This window comes from Heterostelium album, assembly GCF_000004825.1.
Source record: "Heterostelium album PN500 unplaced genomic scaffold PPL_contig12, whole genome shotgun sequence".
Lineage (NCBI taxonomy): Eukaryota > Evosea > Eumycetozoa > Acytosteliales > Acytosteliaceae > Heterostelium > Heterostelium album.
In genome coordinates, this window is record NW_008805089.1 from 1,444,776 (window position 1) to 1,458,135 (window position 13,360).

The window sequence follows — 13,360 nt, forward strand, 5'->3', positions numbered from 1 at the left end:
TCGATTACAATCAATTATTATGGATATGGTGCAACATTATATACCTAAAGAACTCTACACCAACCTCTCTAAATGATGGCAATTCAAAGAGTCAATCCACATCAACTGATGATACCGCTCCAATCCCTAAATCCACATCCAACAGTGATGCCACCCCAAAGAAAAGAGACAGACCTCCAAAGAGTAAACCCTCACCTGTCAGTGAGGGATAAAGGATGAAGATGAAAATAAAATTAAATTATTTGTTTTTTTTCATTTTTGCATACACCCATGTTGCGATTATTTCTTTTTTTTTTTTTTTGAAATCACATCATACATATTTTTATTTAAAGATATTATAAATTATATATATATTATAATTTATAAAATATATGTATTATAATTTGAAAGTACGATTATAGTCATTTATTGCTTCACTGATTGGTCATAGTTAATTGATATCCTTCTTTACGGCCCCAATTTAATTATTGGACTTACTGTAAAGAACACTGACTTACTGTCTCGCTTTTTAGCTTGATGCCTATCTTATTAAAAGTTAACTTTATCAACTAAAATGACCTATCATGTTTATGTGAGTAGTAGTGATTGGGATCTGCTTAAACAAATATTTAATTTAGAATATTCATTATTAGAGAACAACAGTTCTTTTCAATTTGAAATAAATAAACAAGTGCCTATACGATCGAATGATAGTCCATACAAATGTTATTCAAATCAGTTTAATATCGATCCATGTTGGATTTCACGTTGCCTAATGATACCAAAATCAAAATCATTCTTTAAATGTGTTGTAAGTAATAGTTTTGTATAGCAACATGTAAAGATAATCTAATATAATTAAATCAAATAGAAAAGATCAGGTGACCAAATTGACAGTTTCAAATTAACTAAACTTCGTGATCGACTCATCGAAAGCCTCGCCACAAGTCAACGCCAACAAAAAACAAACATGCACCAACAATTGTCTAAAATATTAGAACCAACTACATCACAAGAAAACCCACTTCTCCAAAACAATACCAACACACTTCATAACATCACTACATGTATACCCAATAAGAATATAAGCCAAGAAGTTATTCTAAGCTCAACTCAACTATCAACTTTTCAAAACAATTATCAAATTAATATTATCAACAATTCAATAACTATAGTAAATAATAATGTAAATCTGGTCAACGAGCTTCAAGCTAAACTTAATCATATGGAGGCCGAGCTTGAACATACCAATGCCGAGCTTGAACATACCAAAGCCGAGCTTGATCATGCCAAGGCCAAGCTTAAGGATACAGAGACCGAGCTTGATCATACCAAGGCCAAGCTTAAGGATACAGAGACCAAGCTTTATCATACCAAGGCCGAGCTTGATCATACCAAGGATGTGCTTAAGGATACAGAGACCAAGCTTGATCATACCAAGGCTGAGCTTGATCATACCAAGACCGAGCTTGATCATACCAAGGCCAAGCTTGATCATACCAAGGCCAAGCTTGATCATACCAAGGCCAAGCTTGATCATACCAAGGCTGTGCTTAAGGATACAGAGACGATTACAATTAACTATTATGAATATCGTACAACATTATTTAAAAAAGTTAGAGCAATCTGACAAGGTACTGCAGGAATACAAGAACGAATGTAGTTTATTGGAGTTTGAACTTGCCAATAAACAAAAGAGTTTTTTATATGAGGGTTTACTACAAATCATAACCATATCCTTCGCTAACGTTATGAAAACGTTTTTTTTTTTGAAAACCGATTGCAAGATCGAACTTTTTGAAAGTCGGGGATTTAGGAACTTTGTGGGTTGGGCAGGCAACTTCAGCATAGTGGTTTCTCATGGTTCGGATTAATTCTATTACTTCATCGACTGTATACAAAGGAATGTCAGTATCTCTTTGGAAAGTGGAGATCTTCTGTTTAATTTGAGATGCGGCTGCATCGCATGGATTACATCCATGATAACTAGCGAAGAAATTGTAATATATCTCCATTTTACCACGATATATAGTACCCATGTAATGCCAAAAATACATGTTTGTTGCTAATTTAAAATGCTTCCTGCATCCATCTATCCATATATTCAGTGTTTTGATTCTCCTGAATATCGGTTCGTTTGTTAGAAATGATATCAAACAACCTACAACAAAGGCTGGATCATTCTTGGTGGTCGTTGTTGGAGCTACGTAGGAGACATAGTTGAAATAACATGCGTTATCTTTATACCAATAAGCACTGATTATCAGTGCTTGTCTTAAAGATTGTTGATGTGAGAGCTGTGAAAAATCCATAAGAATAATTGCACACTTGTACCATCAAGATCTTTGATTACATCAACGTTTTGTTTACTGTATAATTGTCTTTGGACCACTACAATGGTTTTATGAAGTTTCAGTTTTGCCATTTTCTTGCCTTTTTCACTGTCTGCTGGAAAAGCTACCCCCCTTTCGTCTCGTGTTCACAACTCTGCACAGTCCTTGCATCTATTTGTATTCAAAAAATTATATTGATATTAGAAGAAAAATTTAAATTATTTAAAAAAGTTAACTTCTTCATTTCTCTGATGCTGCCAGTTCTAAACCTTAGACTTCCTATCTGAACACAAAAAATTTTTGGGTGTTAACTCATTTTGAAATATTTTTTGTCAAAAAATTGCCACAATGAACAAAAATTTTTTTAGTGGGGTGAGCAAGGATGACCACTAAAGCACGAGAAGTAACAACATTTTTTTTTGTTGGGTGCCACAACAAAGTCATCTGAGAAAAACAACAAACTTGCTAAAACAAAGTGTCTTGATGACATCCTGTGAATAAAAATATGTGTATAAAAAAAATAGTTCATAGAATCGAAAAAAAAATATAATGAAAAATGACATTGTGAAAGAAATTAAAATTATATCATTTAGTTCTCTTATTATAGTGGTCTCAAACTTCATAGAATCGATTCTAAGAAGATTATTGACTTCCTACTAATTGTTAAAAGTCAATTTAAAAGATAGTATGAAAAGCAAAAAACAATAGACTTAGCGAACTACTTGGCTGTTCACCATTATTTTTTAATACAAATAATTTTGTAAGTAATAACTAATAGTTATAACTTTATTTGTAAATAGTAAATTCAGAATATAATATCAAAATAAAATTCATTCAAAATTTGATAAAATAAATTGAAGAAAAATAAAACTGTTTTTTTGTTTTATTATCTCAACATTAACAGATCTATTTCATTTGATTTAACTGTTTCTATTTTAAAGATAACTATTTTCTTTTTAAAAATTACTTTTAACTATTTAAATAAAATCAAGAAAAAAAATAGTAATTTTTATTATTTCAAATAATTCTATTTAAACAGAATTTAATTTTGAGTTTTCAAAAATTATATTAAATAGAATTATTACAATATTTACCTCTAAAGAGAAACAGTTAAATATATATTGATCAATATTATTTACAACTATTTAAAGTTTTATAACAATTTTACTCTTAAAAATGATTTTTTTATTATTAATAACAATATATTTATTTAAAGGTACCAAGAAGGAAGATGTTTCGGAGGATAGTGATTGTAAGTTTAATTCTCTATCTATTATCATTGTTTTGAATTTATCAATTAACATAATATAAAAATAGATGAAGAATCAACCTCGACAACTTCTTCAACAACAACTACAACAACAACCACTACAAATTCTGTTTCTAGACCAACCAGATCAAATAGAATAACATCATCATCCATTCAAAAAGGTCCATCTAAATCCAATCATAGATACGGTAGAGTAACAAAGAATAAAGGTAAACAAGAAAGAATTGGAAAACAAAACCAAAGAACAATGACTTGTAAAGGTGGATGTGGAACTGTATTCGAGTTGGGTACCTAAGTAGGACACTATTGTTTTACATGTTACAAAGAGTATCGCGAAGAAGTGATTGAAAATACTAATTGTATTGGAGAAGGATGCAACCAACCACGTTTAAAGAAATCAGTTTGGTGCTCCAAGGTTTGCTATTCCAACAACACCAATGAAGAAGACATTCGAAGATGTAATTATGTAGATGATGGATTGGAATGTACAAATATAGTACTTCCTGGTTATGGTACTAAATGTGAGAGTCATGTAACCAGAAGAAACAAAAAGGTTAAATTTAATTAAAATAATAAATAGCTTTTGACTGGTAAAAACATTTAGTAAAGGATACTTTTGGATATAGATTTTGGTATTACAAAAATATTTAAATATTTTTTCTTTCTCTCAATTTTGATTTTAACTTATTCCAGATTTAATTTTAATAAATTTAGATCATCAAGTGATCTATATGAATTCAAAATAAATGAAAATCAAGTTGACGATATTTATTAAAAATAAAATAAATTAATACTTTATCATCATTCAATAGTTTATAAATATTTGTCCAATACATTAAATTTTAGAGTTATACTCATTATTACTATTTATTAATAACAAAGGAATTAATAAATAAAAATATTAATATGATCAATTTTGGTGATGACAACAGAAAACTGAATTAGGAATGGAAAGTATCTATTGATGGCTGATCACTTTGTATCATTGCTACCAGTAACAGTCTTGGAAACGTTATAGCTATGCTTAAAACTTCTACAACTTCAGTCCTGGTCAACGTTATGCATACCTTCAGACTTGTTAGATCTCTTTCGTGGTACCAAGCAAGTTGCTGTTCCTCTTGGGAATTGAATACTTTTTCAAGGATATTAAAGGTTTGACGTCAGGTTCTCAGCTGATCAACCCACCAATTCACCGATGACACTGGTTCGCTCTAAATATGGTACAGCTATACGATTATCAGGTTGTACTCTTCCTTCTCTAAAAGATATACAGTTTCTACTCAATTTCACAAAAGATACACTTATAGTCAAAGCAGAATGAAATTAGTATATAGCCTCAGCTTTGTTAAACAATACAAGTAATTGCTTACATCAAAAACCCAGTCTATAGAGACGTTAACTTCAAGTTCTTTGCTCACTCATTACCTATCAACAATCTCAGAGATGAGCATATCTGTTGTTCAACCACTCTGGGTTTCGACACATACCACCACGCAATTTCTTGTCCTTCCTTTAAAAACAATCACTGGCTTTCTACTATCTTTGATTGGTACGAAAGCTCTGGGTTATATGGTCGTATCACAGAATCAAATCTTTTTGTAATAGAGTCACTACTGCTGTATACAAGTCTATTTGTGTATTGGTTTCAAAACTTCTGTATGGTGGCTGCTGCTATGCATATTCTACTAGTATATTAGATATGTCACTATATAACAGTGCTTTTATTAATGACTCTTACACAATACCAACATACATACTTTTATAGCTGTAATTTATTAAAGAGTGATCAAAACTTCTAGCACTAAATTGTTTGTATTTTATTTAAAAACAGTGAGCTTTGCAAAACAAATAAATCAATTATGTAAGTAGATTGTTTTTTTAATTAATAAAAATAAGATGTATATGTAGTTGTTTAGTAGTATCACTAAAACCAAATATATAATGAAATGAGAGAACAAAAGAAAATAAAATTAATAGATAAAAACAAGTTTCAAAAAAAAAGGGAGTTTCCCATTAATCTTAAAAAAATAGAAAAATTGATTTAACAGGATGTAAACAGAAATCTATTTATTTATTAAATCATATAATCAGTGAGCATATCATATTCAATAAATTAATAATTGTTATGAGAAATACTTTATTATTATTTTTATTTAATTTTTTAAAGTTTAAAATCTTTTAAATTTTTTGATAGAAATCAAAATATTTAAAAAAATAAAAAAATAGATAAAAGTTTAACTTTATTTATTCTATTTTTATTTTTTTAAAGAGGTATAAAATAGAAGATATTATTCATTAATATATCTCTATTTGATATATATGTAATCTTAAAGTAAAAAATAATTTTAATTGATTTTTAAAAAAATATTTTGAATTTAAAAAATTCATTATCTATTTATAAACTTGTTGTTTTGATAGTAATAGCAATAAATTAATATTAGTTAAAATTTACCTTTATTATTGTTCACTAAAACATTGAGTTTCAAAGAACTCTCTATATTAGATTCAATATGTTTTAGTTTAACTTGTAAAAAATTATTTTATAAAAGAGATAGATATTTGATTCTCAATAATAATTCTATTACATATACTCAAACTCAAATTATACAATACAGAATTCAACAAGCAACTCTACACTAATACATTACACAATTTAAAAATTGTATATTATATAAAGTTGATATGATAGTACAACCACTTTAGAGAATTATCCAATTAAACAATATGATTATCTAATTTAAAAAAAGTTAATAGTTTTAATATTCTCAAAATTCGAGATGGGTACAATAACCTAAAAATTTTTTTATCTTTAAAATATATTAAAGTTCTAAATTAGATAATAGAGATTCTCTTTTCCGTAAAATACCTTTGAATATAAAGGAAGTTTATGTCAAAGAATGGAGTGACAATATGGTATTTGATATTTCAGTAGTAGTGTTCGGGTGCTCTCTATAAGATCTGAAAATATAAAGATATTATATGATTCTCTCCCAAATTCAATTAAACAATTAGTTATGAGTACCACTTTCAACCCATCTATGCTTTCCAACACAATCAAAGAAATGACAGTAGATTGTAATACACATGTGTATTTACCTGGATGTTTCCACTTTCTTTGGAATCACTCTTCATCTATTTTTATAAAAATCCATTAAACCAACACTCACTTCCCAACAATCTCAAATCACTATCTTTATAAGAATCACCCAATCACAAATGTTGATTTTTAATAACTTCCTAAATCACTTGAAACAATTCAAATAGATAAATTAGTTTCTTATTTGATGGTCAACATTTTTAATCTCTCACAATTTAGAAGCCTAGAACATTAATAGGTTGTCATATCCAGTAGCTTGGTTCACTTCCACCATCGGATACCACCTTGTTTTTACCAAGTGCTATCTCAATTACAACTTCATTCAGTAAGGAGACACTCCATAAATATAAGAGTAGATCATTCTATTTTATAATTAAATTGTAAATAAATAATCGAAGGATCGCTCCACCGTAAGATAATTAATTTTCAATGATTGACAAAAAAACTAAAATCAGCTATTATTGGTTTGACAAATTTGTCAATCAAAGTTATAATTATCTTTATTTGATTGTCAAAACATGGCTTATCCTTTAGCAATAAATATGAGGATCAGACAGTTCGACTCGTTTTTTTGCAACATTTTTTTTTTTTTTTTTCTTTTTCGTTTTTTGCAACACATTTTTTTTTTTTTTTGATTAATTTGTTTAATTAAAGATATATTAAATGAACAAAGATATAGATAACACAATACAAACTATAGATGAAGATGTCATAAACAGTGATCTTGAGTTCATTGACGAAGATGAAGATGCTGATAGAATACCAAATGAATCAACAATACCAATTCAAACAACATCAACACCATTAAACAAGTCATGTCTATCTACAATAGAACATAGTTCAATGTTTAAAATAAAAGAAAACTTATTATTCATTATAATAGATAAGAATCAAGTAACTATATATATTGTTATTATTTTTTTGTACTTTTAACTAATTTTTAATTTTTTTTTTATTAATACAGTATTTATATTTTCATGGTGTAGTTGATTTATTATTATTATATGGATCAATTAAATCACATGGTTATCAATTCAACTGTTCTAATAATAATGACGATAATGATAATAATAATAATAATATAAAGAAAACAACATTATATTCACCTTTTAGTTCAGTTGCTCTTTCAATTGAAGGTTGTAATGTTAATGATAGTAATAGTAATGATAATAAATCATCAAATAATAATAATAATTTAATTAAAATCATTGAAAATAATAAGAATATAGATGAATTAGACAAGAAATTATTATTAGAATATATTCATTTAAATATAAACAAAATTAAATTCAATCCTATATTATCATCAATCATACTATTATATAATACACAACAATCAAAAGTTAAACACTATCATTTATATACAAAGAAAGATAATAATAATAATAATGATAGTAATAATGATCATTTAGATATAACAATGGATTCATTTTATCCTGTATGTAATTTTATAGTTTTATAAAAGAGAATTAATATTAACAAACTAACTATCTTTTATTTATTAGTTATTCTATCCAGATTTCTCAGTAAAACCATTAATTATACCGAATCATTGGGATCAGTTTATTGCTGATAAGTTATTGGATGTTAAACAACAATCACCTATTATAATGACTTGTGGAAATAAAGATATTGGAAAGAGTACATTCAATAGAACTGTTGTAAATAGATTGCTATCAAAGTATCGTTATGTTTTGTATTTGGATAGCGATGTTGGACAATCAGAGTTTGCACCGAATGCATTGATCACATTGAATATGCTGAGCGAACCACTGTTGGGACCACCACATTCACATCAAATGAAACCGATTCGCTCTTACTTTTACGGAGATACCTCACCAAAGAACAACCCAGAGTACTACCTAGAGTTGGTACAATCAATGATTGACTATGCCACCACACTACACAACGCATTCAACATTCCATTGGTATTCAATACATTAGGTTGGATCAAAGGAATGGGTTATCAGCTATTATTGGAATTAATTAAATATCTTAAACCAACACATTTAATTTATTTATATTCAATTAAACAAAATAATATTAATAATCATAGTTTTAATAATAATAATAATAATAGTTTTAATAATAAGAATATAATATTTACACAACAAGATATAGATTCATTGTTTGAAGGTGTTGTTGGTTCTGCTGAAAGCACTACTAAAAAGAATACAACACTATATACAATAGAAACAGTTCAAGTAGATGGAAATGTATCGATACCAATGAATAACTCTGCGATAAGACAACTCAATCTAAAGAGTTACTTTGGTGATACAGATCTACAATCAATGTCACCCTATGCAATCAAATTCAAAGATTTAAAGATAGCGATCATCAACCATGAAGTACCATACAATCAAACAATGTATGCATTGAATTCAAGTATAGTTGGTATATGTTCAGATGAAAATTTAACTTTTAAAGATATAAATGTAAGTTGTTATTTAATAATTATAATATTTTATAATTAAATATAATGTATAATTATTAATATTATTATTATTATATTAGTATCAATTAAATTCAGAATATCCAACATTTTTAAGTATGGTTGATGGTGAGATACCAATTGCTCAATGTCTTGGTATTGGATTGGTTCGATCAATAGATATAGAGAATAAGTTGCTATTCATTCTAACGCCACTGACACAACTAGAGCTAGAGAAATGTTCACTTCTTTTGAAAGGTTCTGTATCGATATCACCAGAGATGTCATTAACGGTATCATCTAAAGGTTCAATTCTCATTCCTTATCTTAAATTGGAATTGGTAAAATCCAGTGGTTCAGGTGTAATGGAAAGACAAATGAAAAAGAAGAAATCAAACAAACAATAAATTTATTTAAAATTAATTTTTGTTTTTTTTTTCAATTAATAATATTTAATCAACAAACTTATTTATAAGATGAGCGACGATCCGATTATATTATCATTTAAAGATGCATCTTTATATAAATCAGATTTATCTATTCTAAAAAATAGATATCAATGGTTAAATGATGCCATTATCTCTTTTTATTTTGAGTAAGTAAAAGTAATAAAACATTATATATATATTACATGTATTAAACAAAATAACATATAATATAGATATCTATCAGATACATTGTTAAAAGATTATTTAGAAAAGATAACATTGATGAGTGCTTCTACAGTGTTTATGTTAAACTATGTAAATGGTGATGATGTTGCAGAGTTGAATTCAATGATAGGTGCATTAGATCTACCTTCAAAAGAGATTATTTTCATACCAATTAATAATAATGAAGATCCAGATCAAATTGCTGGTGGTTCTCATTGGTATGTAGATAAATTGTGGATCCAGATAGATTGTTTATAATTATATTAATTTTAATGATTTTGTTGTTGTTGTTGTTATTTTAGGTCATTACTTGTATATGAAAAAGTAAATCAATCATTTTATTATTATGATTCGATAAGTGGTGATTCAAACTATGCTTATGGTTGTGTTATTGCTAGAAAGCTGTATAAACTACTCACTGGTCAACAATATACATCATCAAAGATATCAAAGAGAAATACACCACAACAGAGAAATGGTTTCGATTGTGGAATGTATCTATTATCAATCACAGAGAATCTATCACAACAATTAATTGAAAACTACAAACAAAACAATCAACAACCTTTGAAAATAACATCAGATATTGAATCATCAATGTATAAAACGATAACACCAGATTATATTAGTATAAAACGTAATCAAATCTATGAAATCGTTGAAAAATTAATAAATAAATAAAAAATGAACAACAGAAGAATTGTGATCAAACTTTGAATTGGTCCGACAAATGAAATTTCATTAAAACAAATCAAATATATTTTCATTTAATTTATTATTTTTAATATATTATTTATTTAAACATAAAGAATTAAATAATAAACAAAAAGATGGTTAATTATAAATTAAAAATAAAGAATGCATCACAACTAGTTGTTGTTTCAAAGAATAAACCATATCTTGTTGGTAAAGATATGAGTAATGTAAGTTAACTTTTTTACTTTTAAACTTTAAAAATATTTAACTTATTTATAAAATATTATAATAAAAGGTTGAAATAATTGAAAATGGATCATTAATAGTTGATAGTAATGGTATTATCATTGATATTGGAACGGAACAAGAGATTTTAGATAGACATAGAGATGATAGTTTCGACACTGTTATCGATTGTCAAGGTCGTGCTGTTATTCCAGGTTTGGTAGATGGTCATACTCATCCAGTGTATGCCGGTGATAGAGTACATGAGTTTGCTATGAAACTGGCGGGTGCAACCTACCTAGAGGTACAGAAAGCCGGTGGTGGTATTGGTTTCACCGTTCAACACACACGTCAAGCTAGCGAGTCGGATCTCTTCAACCTCTTGAAACCAAGACTCGATCGTATGTTGAAACAAGGTACCACTCTCATCGAAGCAAAGAGCGGTTATGGCTTGGAGACAGACACCGAGATGAAGATGCTCAAAGTACTACATCGTGCAGCTCAATCACATGCCATTGAGATCTCTGCTACCTACTTAGGTGGTCATGCCATTCCAAAAGGGTCGACCGCCGAGCAGGCAACCGAAGACATTGTCAACAAACAGCTGCCAGAGTTGAAGCGACTAAGAGATGCCGGTGAGATATCGCCAGAGAACATCGATGTCTTTTTGGAGCGTGGATTCTTTGAGTACGATGATACCAAGAGAATATTGGAAGCCGGTCAACAATTGGGATTGGCTATCAACTTTCACGGCGATGAACTTAGTTTTATGAAATCCGGTGAGTTGGCTGGCGAGCTAAAGGCACGTGCCATCAGTCATCTCGAGAAGGTCAGCGAAGAGGGAATGTTGGAGATGGCGAAAGTACCGACATTTGCAGTGCTTCTCCCAACCACCGCCTATGTACTACGTCTAGAGTGTCCACCAGCCAGAAGAATGATAGAACTCAACGTACCAGTTGCACTAGGTAGTGATTACAATCCAAACGCACATTGTCTATCGATGCCATTCGTAATGAACCTTGCATGTGTTCTCATGAAAATGAATATGAACGAAGCATTGGTTGCTGCTACCATAAATTCTGCAGGTAACTAAACTAATTATTATCATTCATGATCAATAACTAACATAGATATTTATTTTTTTCAGCATCTATTAATAAATCAAAAACACATGGATCATTGGAAATAGGAAAATATGCTGATATGGTAATCATTGATTCCAATAGATGGGAGCATATCATCTATGAAATGGTTGATCCACCCATTTCACATGTTATTAAAAAGGGTAGTGTTGTATTCCAACAACAACAACAACAATAAATCAATCTATTTATTTAAAACCATAATAACCCTTTATGTGATTATCTTTATTATTATTTATATTTACAAAACCAATTGTTTGGCTAATTCTGATTTCTTATCAGGACCATAGAGTTGATTGACCAGTTCGAGAACAAATTCAAAGCTAGTTGCAGGACCTTGTGATGTGATGATGTTTCTATCTACAACCACTCTTTGATCAATATACTTGCTACCTAGTTGATCGATGTAGTTCTTTGCTGGATAGCATGTTGCTTCATTTCCAAGGAGTGAGTGTTTGTTTAGTACCACCGCTGGCGAAGCACATATTGCAGCCAAGAGTTTATGTTCTGCCTTTTGCTTTTTAAGTAATTCAATCAACTTGTTACATTCCGATAGATTAGATGCACCTGGCATACCACCTGGTAATGCAACTAAAAAAAAAAAAAAAAAAAAAAGTAGGTACAAATTTTAAAAAAATTGAACAAAATAAATTTATATTATTATTTTATATATTTACTCAAATCCCATTGAATATTATTATCTATATTCTCAATAAGTTGATCAGCAACTATTTTAATATGTCTTGATCCATCTATCTTTTTATTTTAACAAATTAGTCAAGTTACTTTAATAACTGTTTAAACACAGATTTGAATGACATACTTGAAGATTACTAGAAACAGATGCAACCGTAACTTTTGCACCTGCTCTTCTGAGAACATCAATAATAATTGATAATTCCATCTCCTCTGATCCATCTGCAATAGGTACTAATACTAATTTATCCATTTCTTAATTAATAAATAAAAAAAGTTAATGAAAAAAAAAAATTTTAAAAAAAAAAAAAACAATCAAATTTAACATTAATTTTTTGATGTTCAATGTGTGGTTTTTTCAAATTTGAGTGAGTTCAAGTTAGTTAGTGGCACGTTTACTAACTTACCCCTTCAGTGAGTTCGTTACTTTTCAGTGAGCAAAAAAATGAAAATAATTGCAAATATTTATTTATTGAGATTTTAGAAAAAAATTGAGTAAATTAATAAAATTATTTAATAAATATGGATAATTTATTACTATTATCTAAATTAAATAGTATAAAAGATAAATCAGGTGAGGATTTGAAGCAAAACACACTTTATAGTGATTTTAAACAGTTTTTTACAAAAAAGAGCGAAAACAACAAAAATATTTGTTTCTTTTGTATTGGACTTTATTGCATCGGAACTTTCGGATACATCAGAGAATCTCTCAAACCAACTAGTGAATTGCCTTGAGTCATGGAATATTAAAGACAAGGTAATAGCTGCGGTCACTGATAATGCTAGGAATGTCACTAAAGCTATAAACATTTCCAACATTAAGTCCTATAGA

General features: G+C 28.7%; 7 protein-coding genes across 7 annotated transcripts; 5 read left to right on the plus strand and 2 right to left on the minus strand.

Annotated features, from left to right (window-relative positions):
* Positions 1-75: 75 nt before the first annotated feature.
* On the plus strand, positions 76-1,609 carry PPL_05798 (uncharacterized protein; the record flags this gene model as incomplete). The annotated part of the gene is made up of 3 exons (XM_020576671.1): positions 76-183; positions 536-790; positions 851-1,609. 3 exons carry the CDS (start codon positions 76-78, stop codon positions 1,607-1,609), a joined length of 1,122 nt encoding a protein of 373 aa, XP_020433920.1.
* Positions 1,610-1,697: 88 nt separating this feature from the next.
* Positions 1,698-2,404, minus strand: PPL_05799 (uncharacterized protein; the record flags this gene model as incomplete). Its single annotated transcript, XM_020576672.1, has 3 exons — positions 1,698-2,044; positions 2,138-2,276; positions 2,333-2,404. 3 exons carry the CDS (start codon positions 2,402-2,404, stop codon positions 1,698-1,700), a joined length of 558 nt encoding a protein of 185 aa, XP_020433921.1.
* A 413-nt stretch (positions 2,405-2,817) lies between these two features.
* Positions 2,818-7,063, plus strand: PPL_05800 (uncharacterized protein; the record flags this gene model as incomplete). The annotated part of the gene is made up of 7 exons (XM_020576673.1): positions 2,818-2,821; positions 3,529-3,564; positions 3,630-3,869; positions 4,942-5,131; positions 5,414-5,443; positions 6,408-6,495; positions 6,935-7,063. 7 exons carry the CDS (start codon positions 2,818-2,820, stop codon positions 7,061-7,063), a joined length of 717 nt encoding a protein of 238 aa, XP_020433922.1.
* A 279-nt stretch (positions 7,064-7,342) lies between these two features.
* nol9 (polynucleotide 5'-hydroxyl-kinase) lies at positions 7,343-9,520 on the plus strand (the record flags this gene model as incomplete). Its single annotated transcript, XM_020576674.1, has 4 exons — positions 7,343-7,573; positions 7,644-8,117; positions 8,185-9,117; positions 9,197-9,520. The coding sequence occupies 4 exons, from the start codon at positions 7,343-7,345 to the stop codon at positions 9,518-9,520; spliced, it is 1,962 nt and encodes a 653-aa protein (XP_020433923.1).
* Positions 9,521-9,589: 69 nt separating this feature from the next.
* Positions 9,590-10,447, plus strand: senp8 (sentrin-specific protease 8; the record flags this gene model as incomplete). The annotated part of the gene is made up of 3 exons (XM_020576675.1): positions 9,590-9,708; positions 9,775-9,984; positions 10,069-10,447. 3 exons carry the CDS (start codon positions 9,590-9,592, stop codon positions 10,445-10,447), a joined length of 708 nt encoding a protein of 235 aa, XP_020433924.1.
* A 149-nt stretch (positions 10,448-10,596) lies between these two features.
* Positions 10,597-12,007, plus strand: amdhd1 (imidazolonepropionase; the record flags this gene model as incomplete). The annotated part of the gene is made up of 3 exons (XM_020576676.1): positions 10,597-10,689; positions 10,758-11,772; positions 11,835-12,007. The coding sequence occupies 3 exons, from the start codon at positions 10,597-10,599 to the stop codon at positions 12,005-12,007; spliced, it is 1,281 nt and encodes a 426-aa protein (XP_020433925.1).
* A 63-nt stretch (positions 12,008-12,070) lies between these two features.
* Positions 12,071-13,353, minus strand: PPL_05804 (uncharacterized protein; the record flags this gene model as incomplete). The annotated part of the gene is made up of 4 exons (XM_020576677.1): positions 12,071-12,420; positions 12,507-12,585; positions 12,653-12,780; positions 13,248-13,353. Coding segments are annotated over 4 exons (663 nt in total), but the record flags the coding sequence as incomplete, so codon positions are not given.
* Positions 13,354-13,360: the final 7 nt, after the last annotated feature.